Source organism: Abrus precatorius, unplaced genomic scaffold (assembly GCF_003935025.1).
Source record: "Abrus precatorius isolate BTA unplaced genomic scaffold, Abrus_2018 Scaffold7, whole genome shotgun sequence".
NCBI classification, from domain to species: Eukaryota; Viridiplantae; Streptophyta; class Magnoliopsida; order Fabales; family Fabaceae; genus Abrus; species Abrus precatorius.
In genome coordinates this window covers 776924-790771 of record NW_020874417.1, presented here as the reverse complement: position 1 = coordinate 790771, position 13848 = coordinate 776924, and the positions used below count along the sequence as shown (strand labels likewise).

General features: G+C 33.0%; 3 protein-coding genes across 5 annotated transcripts; 1 reads left to right on the top strand and 2 right to left on the bottom strand.

Annotated features, from left to right (window-relative positions):
- Window positions 1-1315: 1315 nt before the first annotated feature.
- On the bottom strand, window positions 1316-1909 carry LOC113873414. The gene has a single exon (XM_027511521.1). It carries the CDS (start codon window positions 1792-1794, stop codon window positions 1318-1320), a length of 477 nt encoding a protein of 158 aa, XP_027367322.1. The 5' UTR covers window positions 1795-1909; the 3' UTR covers window positions 1316-1317.
- Window positions 1910-5489: 3580 nt separating this feature from the next.
- Window positions 5490-6558, bottom strand: LOC113873005 (histone H1-like). The gene is made up of 2 exons (XM_027510937.1): window positions 6396-6558; window positions 5490-6315 (listed from the first exon to the last, which is right to left on the bottom strand). Exons 1-2 carry the CDS (start codon window positions 6456-6458, stop codon window positions 5806-5808), a joined length of 573 nt encoding a protein of 190 aa, XP_027366738.1. The 5' UTR covers window positions 6459-6558; the 3' UTR covers window positions 5490-5805.
- A 3652-nt stretch (window positions 6559-10210) lies between these two features.
- Window positions 10211-13294, top strand: LOC113872371 (methionine aminotransferase-like). 3 transcript variants are annotated; one of them, XM_027509878.1, is made up of 9 exons: window positions 10211-10528; window positions 10619-10749; window positions 10842-10927; window positions 11176-11270; window positions 11779-11875; window positions 12104-12218; window positions 12330-12484; window positions 12652-12777; window positions 12897-13294. In XM_027509878.1, exons 1-9 carry the CDS (start codon window positions 10245-10247, stop codon window positions 13116-13118), a joined length of 1311 nt encoding a protein of 436 aa, XP_027365679.1. In that variant the 5' UTR covers window positions 10211-10244; the 3' UTR covers window positions 13119-13294. The 3 variants fall into 3 exon arrangements, with proteins under 3 accessions (XP_027365679.1, XP_027365678.1, XP_027365680.1); XM_027509877.1 differs by having other exon boundaries at window positions 10604-10749; XM_027509879.1 differs by having other exon boundaries at window positions 11770-11875; window positions 12897-13118.
- Window positions 13295-13848: the final 554 nt, after the last annotated feature.

Below are 13848 nucleotides of genomic sequence, written 5' to 3'. Positions count from 1 at the left end.
TTATTTGTAGGTGTGATATATTAAGTACTTGATGCGTTTTTTTTTATTTGTTAGTTATAAAGATATTCATAAACCATAAGATAACAAACTAAGTTAAGTACTTTGAAGCTCTTAAATTCAAATTTATCTTTGATAGTACTGTAACACCTCTAATTTTCCCAAAAAATAACTCTTCAATTTTAGCATACATTATGTCTTTTTTTAATATGTTCTTCACAATTGGTATTAAAATATAATTAACATGTGTTGGCATGATGAATTTAAGCTACTCGTATTCCTTAAGCATATGATTTCAGGTTTGGTGCTAATATTAATGTATTTAGAGAAGTTGCATACGTATAGCGAATTTGAAGAAATTAATCTATCATATATCCGATGAGATTTTCCAAAATTAAACATGAATTCAAAAGTATTACAAATTCAATTCTTAATATTACCAATTTCTAATAAAAACAATTCTAATTCAAGTCATCTGAGTTTGTATGACCCATCCATGCATGCTTTGAACTTACAAAACTTCTGCACAAAGAATCATATTATAAATCGATTTTTTTAATACATATCGAAGGAGAAGTAATAGATATTTAATTATAATAATTTTTAATCATAAAATACATAATATAAAAAATGTAATGGATTAATAATATTAAATATTTTATTTATAATATATAATAAATAAAATTATGGAAATGCTAACCTGCCTTCAGGAAGACTGGTTAAGAAATTTAAAATAAAAATTAATTTTAATACACAACTCTCGACATTGGTCAATAAACTAAAAGTAAACAAATTATTAAAAAAACATTATCATTTCACTTTTTATAATTTTAATACTATCTAATACAATTTTAATAAAAAAAACTTGATTATTTTATTATAATCTAACAAATCTCTAACATTTTATCAATAACTTGAATAGTAATTATCTAACGTTATTTATGTATGTTTCATAAAAATAAAAAAGAAGACATTATTTATGCATTACTATGTATGAATTTTATATTATTTGGTTGACTTGCTAGATAGAACATGAATTTCCAGCGCATAACATGGAAAAGGGGACTTATGAACAAGGTAAACCATGATACACTTATGCTTCTGCCTCTGTATCTTCCACTCCAGTGATGTTGACAAGTAATTTAAGACCAAGTGGGGGAGTGAGAAGAAGAATTAAAATAAAACCCATAAGAAATTAACTAAAAAGGGAAAAAAATGGATAGAAGGAAATTAAAATGAGGAAATTAATGGTAAGAAGGAGACGAAAGGTGGCAGAATTAGTATTGAACAATTGACACGAGTGAAGGCTTACCGTCACCGTCACCGTCGGCAAGAAATCTGAGAGGCGATTCTGGCAGCGTCGTTAGGAACTAACTGCCCGTGAGCCATGAGGATGGACTTGTAGATCTGAATGATCATCTTCTCATCGTACTCCTTGGGTGGGGCCCGCCCGAACCCACCAAAGCTAGTGTCTCCCCCTGGCAGGGCCCCACCGAAGCCCGAAGCAGAGGAACCCATGGTCATGACGCGCGAGTTGGCTAACCCAAGCATCATCCTAACGTACGCGTCCCTCACCCACACCACCATCTTCTTGGGGGAAGGGATTTTTCGGATTCGGATCTTGGGTGAGAGCTTGATCTTCCACCTCCAGAACCGGCCCCTCCGGGTTCGGGTGCTTCCCAGTTCGACCCGGTTCCTCCTCCTCCGACCCGACGACGACCCGTTTATCCTCTGATACCCCTTTCTCCTCCAATACTCCTTGAAACCCTTGTAGACGGTGGCGGTGATGCCCTCCATGGTTCGTTCTTCGTTCTCTGTGGGTGGGTGAGAGAGTGCAGAAAATGGGGGATATTTATGTTAGGTGCATGGAGAGGAAATGTGTAACAGATGGCATGGGATTGGGCGAGGAGGGTATCCAATAGCAATAGTATTATTATGTGCAGTTGTAATTTGATTCTTCAATTTAATCATAAAAAATATATGAATACAGATGGTGCGGCAGAGATGGTACAATTAATGCGACAACCTCTCTGGTAGCTGCATTTAGCATCCCTGTCACTTTCCCTAGTTAATTATTTCACTCACGTCGCACGTGCCAACCTTCTCAAGGTTATATTTCCCTTCCTTCCTAATCTTTATTCACACCAAATCCTAATAATCTACTTTATCTTTATAATTTTAATTACAATTTCAATTTACGGTTTATAATTGTATATTAATACTACTTGTATATTTACTTTAATATGTTAGATGATTAAAAATGAAAGATTACAATTATTTTGTATAAATATAAACATATTTCATCCAACATTCTAAAGCTATATATGTGTAAAGATCATAATCAATTTTACCCATATAGAGGCATATTATCACTCTACGATAGTACAAAGAAAAAGCAAGAGGCTCAAACAAAACACTCTTTTCTCTAGTAAATTTTTGCTTTAATTTAAAAGATAAAAAGTATAAAATTTATTAAGGGAAACTGAAAGCTTAAATATTTCTGGGACCAACGGACATTGATATACAATAAGAACAATTGCCATTAAAAAAAAGACACATCACCATCACCATTTGAATATTATAAAGCTTAAATGACAAGTGAATAATATCGAGGCTTTGTTTGAGTTATTGACTGCATACCTAGAGGCCTGGCTTGGACCCATGTATAAGTTGTTTCTTACTCGTATAAAATTGGTGCTCCTGAAGGTTCAAGAGTGTATTATCTGGAGCTTTTTTTTAAGTTTTTAAGATTGATCTGAAGCAGTTAAAAGTTAATATTTATTATAAAAATATTGAATGCATAATAATATTTCTGATGTATTAGGTTTTAAATAATTTTGTATACTTTCATTTGATTAAAACTAAACTTAAAAATTAATGTTAATAGTTGTTTTCTTTAATTGGTCGGCAAACTGAGAGAGGAAATAACATATACGATACATGTATAATGGATACTGTTCTCAAACTCGCCAACTCAGTTTTTTGTTCGTCTGATTTAAAATGGAGCATAATTAAGTTTAATAAAATTAATTTTAACTTAGTAAATATATTTGAAATAGGCATGTAAATTAATTTAAAATATATATTTGTTGAAAAGTACAATAATTATTTTCTTTAAATTTTAAACAAACAAGAACAGTGTATATAGGAAACCATGCTTTTCTTTTGCTTAGGAGGAAAAGGAAACAAAAAAACCAGTGTAATTATGGAATGGACCATCAGCGCTACGTGGGGTAGCATTAAAGTTTTGTTGACTTCCGAAAATCAAAAGAATAATAATTAAGAGACTATTGTCGCCTACAATATTGGTTACGACATAAACTAAGTAGTTATAGATTTTAATTTATCATGAAGGATACTTTTTTTTTTTTACATGATTTTTAACTTGTTTCTATATAAAAATTATTTACATTTGAAGCATAAATTAATAAAATACAAACTTATTTATTATATGCATAGCTAGTTACATTAAAATTTTTGAATTGATTTAAAATTATTTAAAATTTTGATTTAAAATAATGGAACCCATTTAATGATATGTAAAAATGACGATAATATATGAGTGGTAGTTGGTATTACAGAAAGGTGAGTAAGATAGATGAGATTGTTGTTGTTGTTTGCATATGTTTGATCGACTGTGTTGAAGCGCAAGGGATTTTGTTCTTTTCAGGTAGCTTAACATCAATTCGATCAATTATTACCTCTCTGTTCACGTTAGGTATAAATTAGATAAGTACGTCTACGAATAGATTAGCGTCAACAACTAAATTGGAGTGAGTCTCAAGTGAACCATAAATCATACTCACACATCACATATTATATATATATATGATTTTTTCAGATACAATAAAATTTTAATTATTCTAAATATTACTTTAATTTATTGAAAAAGTAGTTTTAATATTAAAAATTTGTAAAAAATGACTGCTGTCATTAGTTAATAATGACGCGAGAATCATGTCTTGCTTCATTTTTATCTGAAAATAGATATTAACATAGCATTACTAAATATAAGTTAAAAATGTTGAATGTACTGTTGACCTCTATTTTGAATACAAAAGTTTTCTACGTAATATGTAATGTGTTTATTTTATTACTCTAAAAATGTAACTAACTTAAAATATGTTATTTATAATTTTTACTTAAATTATATCCAGTTACTGACTTATTTTTTTAATTTTTATTTTTTATACTGAAAAGTATATATAGTATGATAAATTTCAATTTTTTTAATTATTTTTACATTATTATTTAACATATCATTATATTTATTTAAAAAATTATTGAGTTTAATAAGGTTCACATCAATGAAATTTAATTTGTTTATTTTATTGATTTAATAATAATCGATCTAAAATTTAAAGATTATGTCAAATTTGGTTTTATCAAATTAAAATGATCTAAAATCATGATTGTAAAAGTTGGCTGAATTAGACACTGGGTAAGCTTTTTATTCTTTTTGGTCAGTTTTTATTTTTAAAATATAAGAAATTTTTATTATTGGGTTCTCTAGGAAAATAGTGTTTTTGTCTTACTCTAGGAAAAATTTGGTTTTTTTTGGTCAAGGTAAAAAATAATATTGTTTTTTTAAATGTTGCGTTGTTGTCGGGTGATAGTGTATTTACGCAATGTGGATTGATTGTGGCCCAACTCAATGTTGGCGTTCTCGAGCCGAACCCATATGAAATGTTGGGCTAGCTCGTGAGTTGTTAAGGAAGGAGTCGTTTGATGGCCCAATTCTTCTCTCATAATTTGAAGGGGCATTAGTGTCTTTATCTTGTCTAATAGTTTTCATCCATGTTTATCTATATTTAATATTTTAATTTTTAAAAAAATTATTAATAAAACTATAATTTACAAAAAAATCCTTAAAAGGCATCTTTTTATTTTGAAACCTAGTAACCGCAATGTATCTCTACTGCCAAAATCAGATATGCATTGACATGTCAGACAACATGCTTCACTTTGAATATTTCATGGTAGTGAGTGACGAGAGATTAGAAAGTGTACCTCATCACTCAAGTTGTATTGTATGGAACAGCAAATTTAACTATGTACTCCTTCAAATGAATTTTAAACGGGACTGAACTGGGCTTATGAAAAAAAGGTAGACTAAACTGACTTGGTCAAGGTGTGATATGCTTTTTGACCCAAAAAGAAAAAAGTTACGATTTGCTTCGACCCAAAAAAGAGGGTAATTTGGATTTAACTTTATTTTTGGCAAAGTCCTACGTTTTAGACTTAATTCCACCTGAACTAGCAACAACATTTGGAATCTTGTTCCTTTACAGAAGTCTAAAACACCACTTACACTAATTATAAAATTATAGAGACGATCAACTTGTCCGCAATTTACTGAAGAGATATAAAAATGAATTGCATGTATTAAGGTTTAAGATTTATTGTTGGTGGGTAGAAAATGAAAACATATGGACAATAAATTTCATATAACTGACTGAAGAAAGAAACTAGTAAGCCAGGAGAGAAAGTGCACCTTGCAAATAATTAGTAATGTTATGACATGTTTCATGTTCGCCTATCCCTGATCTACTTGTACCAAAACAGACAATTCAGATTAATTTAAGGACAATTTTTGGACTAAAACAAACGCAAACATCGATCATAAACTACAATAAGCATAGAAAAGTAGCACATTGGCATTGGACACAGTCATAAGTTGATTATAACAATAATCCACTGAAGGGAAACAGAACTAAGAAACAAATCTAACCCATTACACGAGTTCTATATGCATATAAATAGGTATTTAGATTAGGCTATATGCCATTAACAAACACACAAGTGGTTTCATTTCCTAGCTTTCCTAATGGGCCTGGAAGAGTTATTGGGTTTAGGAGTACTCTTGCGTTTCGTAGGGGTCAAATTGGGCTTCTTCTTCTTCAAAGCTTCAGGAGTCTTCACTTGACTCAAACGCTTTACTTTTCCTCCTGAGGATGTTTTCTTCTTAGTTACTTCCTTTTTCTTTTTGTTGCTGTTGTTGGTGGTTTTCTTCTTGAGAGCTTCCGGTGTCTTCACCTGACTCAGCCTCTTGGTCTTCTCCGCAATCTTCTCGCCACCCTTTTGCTTAGGCGTGGTTTTGGTCTTCTGAGTTTGGTGTTCCAGTGAAGAAGAAAGCTTGTAGGAGTTTTTGACCTTGTAGAGCTTTTCTGATTTGACGAATTTCTTCAACTGAAGCGAGAGCAGTTTCCTGAAGTTGGGAGGAAGCACTTTATTGTGCTTCTCCTCGATGAACTTGGCTATTGCTGGTTGGCTCGAACCCGTGCGGTCTTTCAACGTTGCTATTGCATCTGCGATCATCTGAAAAACCAAAACCCATAATCAAAATTTGAAATTGATGAGATGGGGTGTGTGTGTGTGAGTCTGAGAGAGAAAGAGACCTCGAAGTAAGGAGGGTGGAGCGCGGTGGAGGGGGATTTGTTCTTAGCATTTGCTTTTGCCATTTTTGAGTGATATCACAATTGAGGAGAGAACAAAGTATATCTTAATTCACGATGAAAAGAGATAAAGATAACTGACAAGTGTATGCTATGTTGTTACCTTTTTGACCCCTGGTTGGGATTTGGAAGCGAAACTGTTTGGTGCCGGTGCCACAGAATAAGATTTAGTTTTGGAATTTGGATTAATTTAACTTAGTTTGAATTTCAATTTTCAATTAATTTTGGCGGCTCACCATTGGTGGTGTCGTTGGGCCATGCCTATTATTAAAAAATATAAATAGCATAGAAGTGGACCGTTTGAAAAAGAACTCTTTTTCTAGGAGTTGCAACTTTTCATCAAATCGTGGCCGTTGTGCGATTGTAGTAAAGTGCTTCTGTTGCTAATGGTTACTTTTTGTTAACAGTGGAGTTAAGGGATCACTAATCGGTGATCACTGGTCACCCCACCTTTTACTTTTGCTAGTTCCTGTTTCCCTCTACAAGGGGCCTTTTATATTGGAATGTAATGTCAAAGTTTTCTCTCATTCATCGTTCTGGTCTTTTCTCTAAAAGGGAGCACAAATATGGAATTCTTTTGCTAGCTCTTTATATAGTTGATGCTTAATTTCGTTTTTTAATATGAAAAAAACCTTTTCTAATTGTCTTGGCTGAATCAATTTAATAAATGAAATCTCTCGTCACTATGCTGATTTAGACTCGTAAATTTATTGTATCAACTACATTAATAAACCAAAATAAAAGTAAAGAAAAATATATGTTCACTGCGTAAAAGAAATCACGCGTATCTTTATAAAATGAGGTCTTATCGCAAGTCGCAACAGAAGGAGATGACAAGTGGGCAATAGAAACTTGTCCTCTTCAACAAAACTGAGGCTCTCAGTGGACCTGAATATATGCATGCATAACGCCATTTTTACCATAAAACACGTATTCTCGGGTCCTTTTCATACTCCAATCTCCATTCATTTTCCCCCATTTTATCGCTCCATATCCAACAAAACAATTCTTCGAAATAACAAACAAATCCCGCGTATTCCTTTGTTCTAGTGTGCATTCATAGCAGGAATCTACAAATTTCCCCATTCTTTAATTTTGTTCATGACTATATACTCTTTTTAATGTAGCTGATTAAAATTGATTATAAATTAAGAGAAACATTAATTTAAGAGAAAAAAAAAGGTGAGATTCACACAATTTTTATAATTTTTAATAAATATTAGTCAATAGTTGGAAGTTTGTTAAAAGAAAATGTATTGTTGACTTTTATTTTTTCTTTAATCAATCCTTTAAACAGTGGGGAGATAAATAGCTTTTAAATAATATAAGCTAATTTTGATTTATTTTAATAATTTTTAATATAATTTATAAAAAATATTTAATTTATTCTAATAAAACTCATAATTAAGTTTATGATACAAATTATATTTAAAAATGGTTTAGAAAATAAGTATTTAATTAAATAAATTATTTGACTATAAAGGATTATTTGAAGATTATAAAAATACTTGAATATAAAATATAAATTATTATAAAAATTTGGTGACTCTAATTCTAAATATAAGATAAAAAAGAATTATTTGTATTAATTTAACTATACAATACTCATTAATGTTAAGCATAATTTTTTTAACCTTAAAAAGTACTAATACAAAACTTGTAATTCAATAAAAATAACTTTGTCAAAATATATTTAAAATTTTGCTTTTAACTTTAGATAAATGATACTACATATTATATTATTTTAATAGGATTAATATTAGAAGTTGATATTATATGTACGTTTTTTTTTAATGATAATTATAATTTTGCACTATGTTTTATGTGTTTTTAATTAATGATTTATATAATTCACAAAAAAATGTAAAAAATATATTTTAACTTTTTTCCATGTATTCTAGTTATCTAAACTGATAAGTATAAAAGTTTAGATATTCCACAAGTATAAAATTGAAAATCAAAATTATTATCCAACTAACAAGTATGAGGGTAATTTATTAAAATATAAATATAAAAAATATTATAATATCCTAGCCAAATCGATCCTATTACCATCGCTCCGTTGCATGCGTGCTTATCATTAAGTAACGTACTTAAGCAAATGAAGCTCTACTTATGCGAGATATAAAAAACAAAAGAGGCCATCATCAATATGGAATTAAAATACATGTTAATGTGTGAACAAATTTCACCAATTATTTGATCGATAATTTATTCAAAAATCAAGGACACAAAGCTAAACAACAATTAGCAGTAGACAATACCACAAAGAGCTGAACAGAAACATTATAATTTCTTCCCTCTTCTCCTTCACTGAAATCTTATTCTTCCTAGCTACGATGAACACATACTATCTCTCTATCTCTCTTCGTTATAAGAACTAGCGAAATAATGGACCTATCAAACGAAAAAGTAATAGGGAAGGCAAAGAAGGGTGACAAAAGTGAAGAACTGCAATGAGTGATAGTAGAGGGAGTAAGAAGTGGGGTTGGAAATGTGGAGCAGTGACATAATCTTTCCAGAGTTGTTATTTCGACCACCATATGGAAGAAACGGTGTTTTTGGTAGAAAGTAGAATCCTGGAGAGCCAGGTGCTCCGGATCCTGGTGGAAAATCAGGTGTTTCTGGTGGTAAGATTTCAATACCGGGTACTCCAGGTGTACCTGGTGGCATAGGTGGCTCTAGTGATGGCAAACAAGTATAATCTTCACACGGTGGTTTTGGTGGTGGAAACGTCTCGCAAGGGTTACATGGAGGTGGTTTTGGTGGCGGAGGACGATTAACAACCTCAGGCGGTGGCGGTGGAGACGGTGGCGGTGGTGATGGTGGTGGTGGGCACTTTATTACGGGCGCTGGTGGAGGCGATGGTGGCGGCGGACACTTTATTATGAGCGGTGGTGGGGGTGGCAGGGGTAGGCATGGATTCTCGCACTCCACACACATTCTGCACGCAACTTTGTCTTTTGTCCCTGTTGAAGTAGCTTCGGTGATGGTTGAGATAGTGAAGGGTAGTGTTGATACGAGCAAAATAATGGACAAGGTGATTAGCTGAGACAAATTAGCCATGTTCTTGAGTTGGATATCGTTTGTTCCACGATCGAAGCAAAGGATAAGCTACGCGAAGCAAAATGAACAAGAAAATGAAGATTTTCTTTTGGTTTGAGGGAGAACGATGTGGCAGTGAATTGGTGACAGCACCATTTGTCGGTGTTTTATCTTCTACGATATTATTTTTTAAAAAAATTACAGCAGTTAAAATATTTAGAATAAGTTGTTTTAATGTTATTTGATATTTGTTGTATATATCGTTTCTTATAGTTTCGTGTTCATTTTCTGGTAGCTGATTCTATAGCAAGAGATGGACAAAACTGAAGGTAGATGTATGAGGCTTATCTATGCTTCATAAGATAAGCGTATAGATAGATTTTATTGGCTGCATGCATCGATATAGTACAGTCTTGATCACGTGCAAATCTAGAGAATCACAAAATTTGATGGGATACCAAAATTTAAGTAGCGACCCTTGCTAATTAACAAGGTAGGTGTGTCCGTTAGCATGTTAGAAAAACAAGTATGATACACTAGCGCGAGATAGAAAAAGTCGAAGGAAAAATAAAATATGTAATGAGAGTCAATAATAAAAAATATATTTTAAAAATCAATTTTATTAATTTCACTATATAAAAATAATATTTTTATTAAATATATGATATTTATTATATTCTTATTAATAAAAATATAATTTTTTTTATTGCATATTCTGATTAACATTAACATTTTGCTTAAAAGATTATGGCAACACTTAACAGTGTATTATCTACTTTTGCAGACAGCGACGTGGAGTCAAGGATAAGGCATGAAAGAAGGAAGGAAGAAAGAAAAACAGAGAAAACAATGGAAGAAAAGTTGTCAGGTGCAGCAAAGAAGCTTACCTCGTCACCCATTCAAGAACTCTCCCAGCTTGCTCAGAGATCCAACGCCATCAACCTCGCCGAGGGCTTCCCCGATTTCCCTGCCCCTCTCCACATAAAAAACGCTGCCGTTTCCGCAATCAATTCCGATTTCAACCAGTACAGGTGTGTTCACTTCACACAGCTACTTCCATAATTCAACTCCTTCTTTAGGTTTTTTCAGCGATTTATGCAAACTACATTTTGTAATTGGAGGCACGTGCAAGGTATGTGTGATCACTTGACCAAGATGGTGAAGGACATGCATGGCTTAGACATCGATCCTCTCACTGACATAGCTATTTGCTGTGGTCAAACTGAGGCATTTGCAGCTGCAATATTTGCAAGTAATGTTCGGTTATTCTTGTTGGTTCACGCTTAGATGATTATATATGATGGTACTCTCTGAACGTGTGATTGACATTGTGCGTTCTAACAGCAATTGACCCGGGTGATGAAGTCATATTGTTTGACCCTTCGTATGAAACATATGAAGGATGTGTTACCATGGCTAGGGGAGTCCCTGTAAGCGTCTTAAGCCTTGTTTAATTTTGTATCATATGTTGTCATTATGGAAAATGATTAGAAGTAAGCTTTCATTCCTTTAGCTCTCTGGTTTTTGAACTATTTTTGAGTAAAAAATGATCAACAATTGGCAATTTAATGCATCTCAGTCCTGCATGTTTATTGTCTCTTATAGTGTTATTGATATTTCATTTTATCATATATGTAATGTTCCCTTGCTTTTTCCTTTTTTAAACTTAATTGGACAGATTCATGTGCCGCTTGACCCGCCTCAATGGACCCTGGATCCAAGCAAATTACTGAGATCATTTAGTGAGAGAACTAAAGCCGTAATACTTAACAGGTCAGAAGTTACACAAATTCATAATTCCCTCCACTTTAGATAGACTTCATCTTTGAATATCACAGATTGTTCACTTGACAACCCTTCAACCAATAGCATAGCGATGAATGAATAATTTTTATAAATAATAATGTGAATAAGAATTGCTGGTATTATCAATTTATGGTTTAAGCTCATAATCGTTTGAAATTATGTGTATTACAAATGTTTCAGATTATCCATTCTGTGTATTCTGCTGTCAGGTATTCCCAAGGGTTACGCTTATGCGTATGATATGCCCAAATTTGGTGAGGGAAACTTGCAATCCTTGAAGAATTTAATGTGTTTTGTTTATCTTTCATTTTTTCCGCGGTTCAAAAATTCTCTTTCAATGGAGATCGTTTTGTCTCGTTGTTTTGGATGCTCGCAATCACTTACTACGGCTATTTTTTTATGCATCAAGATGTTTGAAAAAAGATGCTTAGTCTCATGATATGAAATACAAAATGCTGACATAAAGTTTAAACAGTCCTCACAATCCAACTGGCAAAGTTTTCACAAAAGAGGAACTTGAGATTATTGCTGGAGCATGCTGCAGCCATAATTGCTTGGCTATAACAGATGAAGTACGACACTCCTTAACTTCGTACCGTTAGAACTTCAGTTTCAGGATCCAAACTTGATCTCTGTGGATCCATGAAAATAAATACTCATGTTTTGTATGAATTTTCTTCTGCCGCTGCTATTTGGTTAATTAAATGAAATATGCTCTAGAAGCCAGAGGCCATATATGTGGTTTTAGGGAAGTATTTAAATAGTATAATGTTTTGCCTTCTTTTGGATTCTTTATGCAGGTATATGAGCATATAACATATGACAACTTAAAACATATATCCCTTGCCTCATTTCCTGGAATGCAAGAGCGGACTATTATGACATCTTCTTTGTCTAAATCATTTAGTGTCACAGGTAACAGGTCAAAGCTGCACGAGCCAAGCTACACTGGAAGTTTTGTTTTTATCTTTCTCATTATTTTTTTTAAAGAAGGGCTTTAACTCTCAGTTGGTCTTTTATAATCAGGTTGGAGGGTTGGATGGGCAATCGCACCAGCTTTTCTTGCATCTGCTATCAGGAATATTCACGTAATAGTTACAGACTCTGCTCCAGCACCTTTTCAGGAAGCTGCCCTGACTGCTTTGAGGAGCCCCCCTGAATACTTTGAATCGCTGAGAAGAGTAAGGGATCAAAAATATATTTGCAGACATCATACTAGTGGTTTTTCTGTACAACTAGTAAAAATAGAACTTCAATGTTATTGTTCACTCTCCTCCCTCAGAACAAAAGAAGTCATAACAATGCTATGTTTCTTGTCTTTTTCCTGATGTTTTTTCCATCTATGCAGGATTATCAATCAAAAAGGGACTTTATCATCAAATTGCTTGCAGGAGTAGGTTTTAAGATACGGTTTATACCTCAGGGTTCGTTCTTCTTATTTGCTGAGCTTCCCGACAATTACCCCCTTTCAGATGTATGTGCACTCTTCAAATAATTTTAATGGTAGTATTCCATTTAAGTTGAGATTTTTATGCAATACTTATGTCCCTTATTCTACCATTGCTTTCTAACAATAAATAATTTTTTTCACAGGTAGAATTTATTAAGAAACTAATACTAGAAGCAGGGGTGGTGGCTGTTCCAGGACAAGGATTTTTTCATACAAACTTAACATCGAATGAAGTTTCTGACGTAAATTGTTACCAGAAGAGATACATCAGGTTTGCGTTCTGCAAGAGTGATGCAACCTTGACTGCTGTTGCAGAAAGACTAGGTAGGCTTTTGGATGCTGCAGGGCATCTTGTGCTACATTAGATTAGCTGAAAATGGATGACTGGAACAACTAAGATTGAGGATACCACAATTTTGTTAGAATAAATAAAGCTTGTATTACGGATTCCTTCGATCAAAGATTGTGAATTAAGCTAGTTTATATTTGATTCATTGGTCAACAAGAGATAAATAACCACGCATTCCCTTTGTCCACCCCTTTCAACCTTTTTCCTTTTTACCCAGCCTTGGAAGTCATGCACTTGGACTGGATCCTAGCAAAATCATGCAATTGCAATTCTTCTGTCCAATTTAAAGAATCAACGTGGGAGATAAAAGCATGTCTATTTTTTCGTCGTGTGAAATTTCATCGGCACCTCTTTGTAGATAAATCAAGTTTCCGAGAAGCAATAGAGCACCCTGAAGTTCAGTTTTCTAACATAAATTAAGAGACGAATATTTGGTTCAATGACCACATTAGTGAATGTTTACAAATAAAGGGTCACCCAACGGAAGAATTAAGATGGATTAACCGCAAAACAATTGTAGGAGATTATAAAAAATTCTCTAATTGATGAGAAAATGGAATAAATTTTATTTTATTTTTTTAGGGGGGGGGGGGGAGACTTTTTTTTTAATCAAATTTTTATTAAATAAAAAACACTTTTTGTTTTGTCAAAACGGGCCAAGTGTACTGGACATATCCTTCCGTACTTAATAACTCAACTTAAAAATGGGCTTAGCCCAAAAGCAGGAGCAGCCGGCAAGTAACGAA